Below are 12,505 nucleotides of genomic sequence, written 5' to 3'. Positions count from 1 at the left end.
TTGGACGAGATTCATCGGTTGCTCTCCACTCAGATGACGATTGTTTTGATTCCGGAATGAAGTGATGGATCCATGTTTCATCCATTGTCACATATCGACGCAAAAATTCCGATATGTTATGTTTCAAATACTGCTCATAATCATCAAGACGTTCTTGTTTTTGATCAACAGTGAGCTTGCGTGGCACCCACTCTGAACAAAGATTTCTCATAGTCAAATGATCATTTAATATAAAGCCAAAACAATCTTTTGATATCTTTACAATGTCAGCTAACTCACGTAACTTCACTTCACTTTTGTGTTTTTTTTTTCTGATGTGAGTGCTTCATTTGGTCGTCCACTGCGTTCTGCATCATCGGTGTCTCTACGACCAGTCAGCAAACCAACGTTTAATTGTTGCCCTACGCAATTATTCCCTTTTTCAGTGGTAAAAGACGAAACAGATTTACGAAAAATATTTTTTGTTGACATCAAAAAAGTTAGGTAATTTCGCAGAAATATCTGCTACCTTCCTCGGTAGAATGATTGCTATAATATCACATATCACATTGTTATGACAATGTGATATGTGATATTGCGCAATTATCGACTGCAAAATTTTGTTGGTTGTTACCCCCAATCAGAAAAGAACGATGGGTTACTATGAAATTCATATCCTCATGGCGTTAATGGATTACAGGTAGCAAAAGTGTGTAAAGTTGCAACCTGAATTCGTTGAAGTATGAAAATTTTATTTTATGATTTTTTAGGAAATAACAACATTCATTGCCAGGCACGGTTTGAGGTTACCACGATGCCGGGGTCTGGCAATGGATGACGTGATTTGTAGTATCTCGAAAAAATTATAAGAAAATTGCGCTTCATACTCTGACAATTTTGTCGTATCATGCAAATTAAACTCTGTGATCCTTTATTCTGGTTTATTTGCCTATTAAATGCCTACAAGAAAGTATGTCGACATGACATACTTTCTGCCTCAAACCCATCGACATACCCTTCCCTTAAACCTAGACTGCTAGTGATATGGTCATATTCCTAATACTGGAAAAATTTATCCAAATTGAAGTTATGAAAACGTGTCCGCGCAACGCGCAGAAGGCTCAAAGACTGTCATTTCAGACGTTGACACAAGACCCGAGAATACCTACCACAGAGAAGCGACATTAACATCGGATCCTTTGATGTTCGGTGTCCCAACTCCGAACCGAAGATTTTGATTGATAAACAACCTGCTTCACTGAGAAAAATGACCTCTCAGCGATATACACTAATAAAAATACATACTCTTACGTTCTAGTATAGTACGTGGGTTCACTGTGAAATATAAAATTATAGTGTGAAGGGAATCTTACTCCATTCAATTTATATATTGCTAATTGAACAACTTTCGCAGTAATAATAGAGAATATTCGACTATGTTGCCAATTTATTATTATTTATGATGAATTGGCTTTTAAGAAATAAATTAAATTACTTTATTTTGTAAATCCAATTCATTAGATAGAAAATTAAAATAAAGTTACGATAACAGAATAATGCTTATATTATATAATCATTTTCTATCCTCTGAAATAAATAAGTCCACTAAGGATGAAATGAATAGAAGTGACTTTTGTTATTTTATGTAATCTCAACTTAAACTGTCATTAACAACATCAATACAATCTGAGGGTTCTAATTAAGTAAGTTTCTAAATGAAAAAATAATGAAACAAGATATTTTACCAAGACCTCCCAAAATAAAAAAAGTGACAGAATCTTAAGTTTCCTTTTTACAGTTTTACCTTTGTATTATTGATATCTCTATTAGTATACTTGATACTATAAAAAATTTTTATTCTTATGAATAGCTTAATTATGTATATCTTTGGAAAATTTTCACAAGAATCAAGAAAATCTACATCCTTCATTAGGTTGAATAATATATTCGAAACTGCTCCCCCAGTAGAAATTTCTGTATATCGATTGTTAAATAAACATTTCAACTGATATATAAAATTAATGAATTCATCTGGTGGTGAGCGCAAATTTCCAAACATGTTTTTTTCCGTAGTATGAGTTTCAAAATAGCTTAACAGACGATTTACATCAAAAGTCCTGCACTTCGTGCTGAAAGAGTGACATAAATAACATGTATGAACTTGAAGAGTTCTTTTTTAAATGTATCAACAAACGTAAATGAATGAATTCTGATTATAATCATAATCCGGAAAGGCAAGGGCTGGAGAAAAGTGATTCTCATCTGATATAAATATATCATTTACGTTTGTGGATTGTATACTGATTGATAAATCATCTAAATCATTCTTACAATTCATATGAATGGAATGAAAATAATTTTGGGCAAAACAACTTCCGGAATGCCCTTAGAAATTGTATGGGGGTCGGATTAACATTGATTCCGCATTGTTGTCTTACAGCACCAAAAACATTTTCAAGACAATCTGAATTGAGTCGTCTCGTTTTTAAATATTTATAATTTGATTTGGAAAGCTTATCCCATACTTCAATTACACTATTCATGGAAATAATTCAACATTTTCTAAATCTGACTCGATTTTTGTCCTCTGAATTGAAAATTTCAAGATTTTTTTAAAAACGTTAGAGCCTCTTCAAAACAATCTAATTGGAGTTTCGAATCTTCTAAAACGTTTTTGTATTTACAGGGATGTCGTAAAGAACACGAATTCAACAAATCAAAAAGGTTATCGAATGTCTCTATTACGTGTATTGTACCAAAAGAAGAAGCAGGAAGTAAGTGCATTGCCATGAATGCATTCATTCCACTGACAACTGTACGGCTTACAACTTGTGTTGCTAGACTCACTTTCATTTTTTCAAAATTGTTTGGATTGTTATGTGATTTGGTAAGATTTGGTGCGAATCTATAAAATTGCCCTATGGTTTGCTCATAAAAGGAGCGCACAAAAGACCAAGATGTACTTTTGCCTTCAAAATGAAATGAATGTTTTAAAAAATTGTTTCTAGTGGCTTCCATCAAATGACTTGGATCAAAAATATAAACAAGTTTTTTCACCACCGAGCTCAAATTCACATTCTTCTAAAGTGACCCCTAATAGCTTTGACAATTCATAAAAGTTAGAGCCCATGTCACTCACAATGCCATCAACATGCAGACCTATATTGGATAATTTAGAAATGCACTTATCCAAAATATCACGTAATTTTTTTGCTGGTAGCTGTAATTCAATGAAAAAAAAAGCAATCGGTTGTTTCCAGGGAGAATAAACTCACATTGGATTTTAAAGCCATTTCATCTATAGATATCACACATCGCTTGTCCTGTTCGAGCATTGTTTGAATTTTAATTTCAATATTGCTGAAATTTCTACTGTTTCTCTCACGATGGATTCTTCAAAACTAATTATCTCCTGAAAACTCTTGCTTAAATAGCATAATTTCAATGTATACCGAGTTAAGTAGGTACCTTTTGTAACTAACTACCTACCTCATTATGTTTGCTCAGTGCTCACAGACTAATGGAGACAACTAAGCCCGAACATGACGTGGAGACAACCAAGTCGACGCATGCGTCTACGAAAAAGGGACACAAAATAATAATGTCTTTATTTCCAATGAAAAATAAAATGCATGATATTCATCTTGTTACACAAAAATCCCAAGGGGGAGTTCACCCGAGGGTGCTCTACCACTCAACCCTTGCTATTTTAAATAAGCATATTATAACTTGAAAACTAATCTAACTAATCCTAAAACCTAAATTTTTATTTCACAATTTTTTGGCATTTGACATTTGACATTTGTCATTTGTTGGGTCACCTGAATATTCACCACCAATAACCAAGTGGAAAAAAAAAAGTTGTATGAGAGATAACGAAAAATGACTACTTGTGAAACACAGATTATAGAAAAAAAAGGGGGTATACGATGGCCGCTTCTCTGTGGTAGGTATTCTCGGACAAGGCTACGACCATTTTATTCATAGGCGTCGTCGACTTGTTATTTATTCTTGAAAAAGTGTGAAAATTGTGAATAATAACAGTACAATTTCCTGACAAAATTCCACTAAAATAAAAATAAGTGTAGTCTGGAGCACTTGCTTCTATATTTAATTGAACAAAATCGAATCCGTATTCAATTTTTTGAATCTATGTATACTAATGTATCACTATCATTTGTTTGCAATTATTTTAGTATTATTTCTACTGATATTACATAACGATTTAATTTTACTTATGTAAGTTGCTATTATGTAGGTACACCAATATTTGCTGGTTGGGTGAATTAAGATCAACATGTACAAATTGGATGCTTTACACCTTCTTGGATTAAGGCCGTAGCCAGGGGGGAAGCCGAGGGGGATTGATACCCCCGAAAATTCTACAACAACGGCCATCCAAAAATTATATCAAATACAACGATTGGCTTGTTTAAACATCACAGGAGCCATGAGAACATCAACCACGACAATGGAATTAATCACTAGTCTGTCCCCTCTGGACATACTGCGTTATTGGCCATGTTACGATTGCGCACGGCTTGTGTGAACCTCGAAGTAGGAATGGGGAATGGGTCAATTGAGGCTGAACCTATGGCGAGAAGCGCTCACTGCGCTGCATGCCACAAGTGACGCAATTGAATTTAGGTTTGTGTTTAATGAACTCTACAAAATACAAATAGAACAGAACACGAAGTCAGATACTACAAATACAATACGCATATATACAGACGGCTAAAAACCAAAGAAGGCTCAGGATGTGAAGTGTACTCTGGATCACTAAGCCTAAGGATTAAGTGGGGAATGGAAAAAAATACCAGGGTGGTTGAAACAGAACTGGCTGGTATCTCAATTGCCACAAAAACAATAAAAATCTGCACTGCTAGCAGACAAGCCCTATTAGCCTTGAACAGATAACGTGTTACCTCAGGGCTAGTAATAGAGTGCTACCAAGATTTAGCCAAAGCCTCGGTAGATAATGATATTATCCTGAGGTGGAGTGAAGGTATTCGCGACTGGACTAAGAATTTTAGGACCCAGTGGCACCTACGGCCTGATGAATTCGACAGTTGCGGAGCTAGCCAAACATTACACTCACGCTCAATCCCTAAAGAGATGGGATGAAATCAAAGGATGCCATCTTGCCAGGATAACCCCGGGCGACCCTGGGAAGCTGGCACCGAAGAAATATCTGGCGATGACCAGAAAAAGTCTGCGCTTAACAGTAGGATTTCTGACTGGCCACTGTCAACTAAGAAAACACCTCCACAATATATGGCTAGGGGACACATCTCTGTGCAGGATGTGTGAACAGGAAGATGAAACTGTCAGGCATATCCTATGCGAGTGCCTGGAGTTATCGTCAATAAGAGGCTGTGTATTTGGCGAATCTTGGTCTACACCTGCCGATATAAAGAAGATGTCTCCTTGTGACCTGTTCACTTTCCTGGAAAAGACAGGATGGACGATGACCTAGGAAGACAACTCCTCGGGAGGATGTACAATGTTAGTGCCTTAATGCTGTGGGCTTACACTCACCCTCCCTACTCTGCAGATACTATTGGAATTATAAAATCCGTTAGAAATATCATTGAGTCCTTGTCAAAACGAACCAAGTGCTTGAAAGAGAATATTGAAAGAAACTTCCCGAAACACAATAAAAAAACCTCACGGCAATGTGCCTCAAAAGTTATTTAAGAAACTCCACAAGTCAGGAATGACTTAACGGTTTGGCGTTAATGTCAATCCACCGTAAAATTGACATCGACACCGAGGAGGTAATTGATTTGTTTGCTGCAAAGAAAGCTAGAAAACTAAATATAATTTTGTAAAAAGATGTTAATGTTTCTGTAATGGTTTTCTAATAAATATATATTTTCATGTAACACCATTTTCTTTCTTTTCTTTCTGCAGAAAGTTGGACACTTTTTCAAGCCTCCTCCCATATGAGACGGTTCTCCTCCATAGTTTAAAAATTATAAAAACTCGCCTTTTTTATGCGATTCTGTCACAGATGAGTAAACTCTGTGGTTCTGTTAACTCTGTCATTAATTTTTTTCTTCTTCTTCTTCCTACTAAAGTTTTTGTTGGTTATCCTTTATTGGAAAACATTATATTGTTGTTATTATTATAACATATATATTTTTAAATCCATAAGTAATCCATCATATCATGATACACCTTTTTCGACATAATGTCGGAAAATATTGGTAACGATGAATTCGATGATGTATGTAAAATTGATTTTATATTACCAGTTATTATTTTACCAATGGTTGTTTTAGATTGACTGGGGAGATTGCTTCACTCCACCATTTAGTAGCACACAACAATTTCCCTCTGGTAAACGACAAGCTGAAGACGTTGTAGAAACAGTTTCGAAGAAAAATGTCATACAATCAGGAACCAGGATTAGACCAATAGTTAAGGAATTTTGCGAGAAATCCCTTTCAAGACTTAAGGATGATCAGTGTGTAAATAAGGTAGCCAAAAGAATTTTTCCAGGTCCTGCTGGATTATTGCCCGATCGGTTAGAAACCAACAAATCAATATCAGAGTTAGTTTCAGAAGACCTTTCTGATGAAGGAGAAAATGTTGAGTTGTTGAAATAACTTAGTGCTTCTGTATTGAAATGAGTTGATTTCAGGATATGTTGCTCTGTTCCCAGCGGACAGTGTTTCAATTTGAGGAAGCACCTTGGAAGAAAATGGTTGAAGACTTTTCAGTTTCTAATGGCGAACAGTTATTTGAAAAGTTCAATATAAGTTGGATAAAGAAAAAATCTGCCTTGCAAAAAGTGGTAGTTAGTTACAGAACACCCTTCCTAGCATCAGTCATTCACAGTATTGAAGTAATGGAAGGCAAAATTCCAACAATAAATGTAACACTGAAAGATTCTTCAGGTATGTATTGTGCAAATTTGAAAGTATTGAAAATGTATTTTCCAACAATTTTTTCAAGGGGTCATCGGTGGCACAATTTCTCACAGTCTGTATGAAGAGTATGCTGCATATCTCACTGTTGGTTCAGTAGTTGTTTTGAAACAATTAGGAATTCTGAGTGTTGGAGATAGTTACTGTGTAACGTTAACTCCCACCAACTTACTTACTATTTATCATAAGTTGTTTCCCAAGAAAACATCCAGTGACAATACTCAAACTGTTCAAACTATGGTTGAAAAAGTTGTTGTAAATCAAATGTGCGTAAAGGAAATTTGGAATATATATTATCAAGATATTAAGGAGAATTTGAAACAACAAAATAGACCAAATTTTACAAGGATTTATAAAAATAGTGAGAAAGTGGATGAAACAGACCTTGTTAATTTGAATAATGTCCCTGTTTCTCAACGGACTTTTATGAAGTTTGAGCCATCTAATTTAGGGCCTATTCAAATTGTTGAAAATATCTCCAATCATTTAATAGAGCCTAATTCTGCAACAACACTTCCTGGTAGGATTTCTTTTACATGTAACAATACACAAAAAATTGATTCAAAAAGTATTAGTGAAAAAACATCAGAAGTGGCAAATCCTGTGATCAAAAATACTGCAAATCCAGTAAAAAATGACAGTGATAATGTGATAATAAATTGTAGTCAGGTAATAGTGCAAACAGAGAAGAAACACACTGAGATTTGGAAAAATATTTTTGAGGAAGTTGATGCTGATTCTTTATTTGAAGATTTTTGATTATATTTTGTATTATTTTTTACTGTATTGTGTAAATAAATTGTTGATTTATTTTTGTATACCAATGGTTATTTTTATCTGTTTTCTTTAGTAATAATGAGACATATTTTGGATGCAGTAGAAATGATTTTTGTGAAGAAAATGTTTTCAAAAACAGGGTTTTATCGAGTACTGAACTGCTGTATTGAAACAAATAAAAAAGGTTATTGAAAATCCTTCATTGATTATAATTTAATATAGTACCTACATGTAAATTCATGGTTTTATCAAAATTTTGTATTTATTCATTAATTCCACAAAACTTGTAAGTATGTAAGAATCTATTAGCAATTTGTACTACAAATTCTCAGCAAAACTATAAATTGAATATAAATACAATATTAAATTATAACTATTGATCACAATATTCAGTAAGTAATGAAAATTTTCTATTCTGAGTACATTAATTTAGTACTTCTGCTTTAATGAAATATTGATTCAAAAATTATTTTTTCATTATCATTTTATTTTTTGCTTTTCAGTACTAACATCGTAAATTCATTTTTTTGTGCAACGATATTACAATGTCTTTTTTCTGTAATTTTTTTGCTATATTGGATTTAGAATAACCTCACTTTGCCTAATCAGTGTGAAAGCAGCCACGAGTTCTAGCCATGGATTTGTCGATGCGATGCGGCAGATCCGATAATCAGCGGCTCCCAAAATACGGAACAAATTAATGGCCAGCCATGAATTTACTGAACAACCTGAAATGTATGCGATTGAAAACAAGTATAACAATAAATCCTGCATATCAAAAATTGTCGAGAATATCAAGTCATTAGAAATTGTTGGAATATATACATATGAGTTTAAAAAAAATCCATGATTCATCAAATCCATAACTTATTAAAATATTTCGTGGATGGAGATTTTTTTTTGAAATGTATCAATTCAGCATACAGAATAAGACCCTTATGCCAAAATATTTTGTCGGGCAGAAAATCAACCCCCACCCCGAATTAAATAATTTTCAAAGAAAGATCCATAACTCTTTCAAATATTGTTTGGATTGCAATTTTTTTCTGTGAATGTATTGATTTTAGCGTACCCCCACCCCGAATTAAATAATTTTCAAAGAAAAATCCATAACTCTTTCAAATTTTGTTTGAATTGGGATTTTTTTCTTTGAATGTATTCATTCCAGCGTACTTGAAAAGACCCCCTATGTCAAAATATTTTGTCGGGCAGAAAATCAACCCCCACCCCGAATAAAATAATTTTCTAAAAAAAATATATATAACTCGTTGAAATACTGCTTGAATTGGTAATTTTTTCTATGAATGTATTCATTTTAGCGAACTTGAAAAGACCCCTATGTCAAAATATTTTGTCGGGCAGAAAATCAAGCCCCACCTCGAATTAAATAATTTTCAAAGAAAAATCCATAGCTCTTTCGATTATTTTTCGTAAGGGAATTTTTCCTTGAAATGTATTCATTTCAGCGTCCAATAACCATCTCGTATTTGATAAACATTGAATTACGCTGTTCATGAAACAGGTGTTACCGATATTTTTTAAACCATTCAACCCAATGGTTTTGACTGAAGAATTTATCACTGAACAATCCGAAATATCTTTGAAACCCAATTGAGAATTTTGCTGAGAGAAAGTATTTTTTCCATCTGCTTTTATTTTAATTTCATAAAATGGTTTCTTATTACCTCTCTTTTCTTTATGAAATTGGTTTTCAGGAAACAAGTAAATTTCATCAAGTTTTTTGGAATCAGGGAGAGTACCAAAAAACAAAGCTGCATTTCCTCTTTGGAATGCTATACTAATTTTCTGAATGAGAAAAGATGTGGCTTTTGATTCGTGGGTTTCATCGGTTACGTTTTTTCCAATTTTATTGATGAAAGATAAGACTTCAGAGCCAAAAACAGCAAATGTTTCAAAAGCTATTGGGCGAAAGATATAATTATTTCCCAAATTCTGATATTTCTGTATTTTGGAACTTTCTCCTAAAGAAGCAGCAGCACCGACTTTCGCAGAAGTAGAAGGAAGATGGCAAGTTGCTAATGTATCTACACAAGTCCCAAACAACAGATTTACCATTTTTCCATGGAACAAGTGTCATACCATCCGGCCGTTTTCCGTCGTCTCGACTTGTGCCTGTGGGTTCTAAAATCGCAGGAATTTTTGCTGAAGTTGAAGCCTTTTTGATTAGATCATTAATTGCATAATGGCGAGATAAACGACCAGCGCTAAAACGGCAGCTCAACCCATGAGTACCTGATTCATCCACAAATGCACCACATTTACAAAAGTGTTGAATACACAGTGGTGTACCAAGTCGAAATCCGATGGCAAGTCTGAAAGAGTCATCATCCAATAGAGTCCCAAGTGATGCTACAGGAACAGCATTTAACCAAGCACCAGATTCTTTCACAGTTACTGCGAGAAGACGAGCCTTATTTTTTGAAGTGTCAGAAGCTGTCTTCAGTAAAATACTAGTTGCTTGATCTAGTAATGGTTTATCCCATGCCCTCTGGTTTTTCATGTCTTCAATTTTCATTGTTTGGCCAGTTCTAGATTCCCAAAGAGATTTTCCCCGATAATTTATATCAGATCGGAAACACTGCAAAATGAGGACAGAAATGATGGCAAAGCGAGTGAAGTGTCTGAACGAATTCCTAATCCTCCTCTAGAAACTGGAAGTGATGCCTGTAACCAAGTTTCGTCTTCGATACGGTATTAGTAATGAGTTCCAGCATCCTTCTTAATTCGTCATGGATATTTTGTAATCCCTGTTCGTCATGCCAAGTAGGGCTGCACCTCAAAATATACGATAATTTTGGAGTGGCTAATGAATTCTTCAATAAATGGAATGCGACATGTGTTGGTAAAATAGATAAACGTCCTGACATGACACGAAGTGATTGTAATTTTTCTTCCAAACAAAATTTTAATGGGGCACCAAGAAGTCCCAGGTCTTTCGAATGACTTATTGTGTAACGAAAATTTTCTAATACCACATTTGCTTTGTCACCAATTGAACCATCATCCAGATACCAGCCGTTGAATTCAGTGGATATTTTAGTTATAATATGATGAATAGAAAGACAGAACAATAGTGGTTTAAGTAGATCTCCCTGCTGTACTACTTGTTCGGACATTATAATTTCGTTACCAAATATTAAGAAAGAGGGTTCACTGTAACATTGTTCAATAAAAGGATATATGTCTGGTATGACGTTAGCCACCGAATGTAACATGAAATTCCTGTCTATAGTATTGAATGCATTCTTAAAATCAAGTTTCAGAAAAACTTTTCCAACTGGGTTAGGGTTTTGATTAATATAACATCGGGCAGCATGGGCTACTGCCTCGCAACCACCATTTGTTCCGAATCCAAATTGTTGGGGACGAAATAGATTTCCAAGACTTCCTCGTAAATTGAAACAAGCAAGTTTCGCTACTAAACGTCGATAAAAATTTCCAACAGCTATAGGACGTAGACCGCTAGTCTTTTTCTTTAATGCACATAAAGAAGCACCATATAAAATAGGACGTATGTCTTGATTGACGTTTCAGAAAGAAGCATATTGCAAAGGTTCGTTAAAGAATTCAAAAGATGTTCGCCACAATCTTGAATATGGGAGGGTCGCAATGAATCAAGACCTCCACAAGAACCGGTGCGAAAAGATCTCACTGCTCTGAGAACATCTACGCTTGTAACCTCCAGAGGACTATGAGAATTTGTATATTGTCCAGAATTGTATAAACTTTTAGAAGCAGGATGTTTAGTTCGTAATTCTTCCAATGTTGCAGCATCAAATTCAGCAGGACTATCAGTAGAACAGAGAAATATAACAGCTGCTGTTATATCACCGTCAGAGAATTTCGAGAGTACTTGTTTTTTAAGGATGTCATTATAATTTGTATGTTTATTCGAAATTTTGGCATAACAATTAGTCGATCTCGTAATGTTATTATTGAAACTATTAAAATTTTTCTTCACTATTGTTGTGATTGAAATTTTTCGATTATCTTCAGTTCTCTGAATACTAAAACTTTTATAAGCAAACATGAGCAAATTTTTCCAAGCAGTGAAGGAAGTCCTGGATACACATTCGTTAATTAATTTTGTGAGGGTAATTGCAGAGAGTAACCTTGCAGCCTTCGGAATACGTTTAATAATATGTATATTTCTTCTCAAATTAGATAAATGGATATGAAATGGAACTTCTTTATTTCCAGGGTCAAATTCTTCTTCGAAATCATTATCGGGATTGGAATTTTTATAGGAACTTGTAGTATCGATTGATTTAGAATGCACTTTTCGCATGTGGATTTTCAATCATCGTATTTTGAAAAAGTTTCCACATATTAAACATTCTGCTCTACCAGCTGATTGTTTTTCTTCTTCTGTCATCAAATATAGATCAAATTGGTTTGATTTATCGTGATCGGAGTCTTTTAATTCCTATGTGACTTTCTTGTATCGTCCAAAACTTGAATGTTTTGTTATGTATTTTTTTCAGAAAATTATTTTATTCGGGGTGGGGGTTGATTTTCTGCCCGACAAAATATTTTGACATAGGAGTCTTTTCGAGTGCGCTAAATTGAATACATTTAAAGAAAAAATTCCCAATTAAAACAATATTTGAAAGAGTTATGGATTTTTCTTTGAAAATTATTTTATTCGGAGTGGGGGTTGATTTTCTGCCCGACAAAATATTTTGACATAGGAGTCTTTTCGAGTGCGCTAAAATGAAAACATTCATAGAAAAAATTACAAATTCAAACAGTATTTGAAAGAGTTATGGATTTTTCTTTGAAAATTATTTTATTCG

At 34.2% G+C, this 12,505-nt stretch overlaps 1 protein-coding gene across 1 annotated transcript; it reads left to right on the top strand.

The window, feature by feature from the left end:
* The first annotated feature begins 6,028 nt into the window (after window positions 1–6,028).
* LOC111511169 (homologous recombination OB-fold protein) lies at window positions 6,029–7,729 on the top strand. Its single transcript, XM_023167183.2, has 4 exons — window positions 6,029–6,208; window positions 6,264–6,572; window positions 6,626–6,881; window positions 6,940–7,729. The coding sequence occupies exons 1-4, from the start codon at window positions 6,173–6,175 to the stop codon at window positions 7,668–7,670; spliced, it is 1,332 nt and encodes a 443-aa protein (XP_023022951.2). The 5' UTR covers window positions 6,029–6,172; the 3' UTR covers window positions 7,671–7,729.
* Window positions 7,730–12,505: the final 4,776 nt, after the last annotated feature.

This window comes from Leptinotarsa decemlineata, unplaced genomic scaffold (assembly GCF_025532065.1).
Source record: "Leptinotarsa decemlineata unplaced genomic scaffold, Ldec_3_MD MMD2_tig00026340_RagTag_RagTag, whole genome shotgun sequence".
Lineage (NCBI taxonomy): Eukaryota > Metazoa > Arthropoda > Insecta > Coleoptera > Chrysomelidae > Leptinotarsa > Leptinotarsa decemlineata.
The sequence above is the reverse complement of the archived record's forward strand: the minus strand, read 5'-3'. Positions and strand labels throughout refer to the sequence as shown.

What these genes read in the sequence shown, in the direction of transcription:
- LOC111511169 (XM_023167183.2), top strand. Translation starts at nt 6,173, where the DNA reads ATGTCGGAAAATATTGGTAACGATGAATTCGATGAT. An exon ending in GTAACGATGAATTCGATGAT is followed by an intron (nt 6,209 to 6,263) that starts GTATGTAAAATT and finishes TGGTTGTTTTAG; the next exon opens with ATTGACTGGGGAGATTGCTT. An exon ending in AACACTGAAAGATTCTTCAG is followed by an intron (nt 6,882 to 6,939) that starts GTATGTATTGTG and finishes AATTTTTTCAAG; the next exon opens with GGGTCATCGGTGGCACAATT.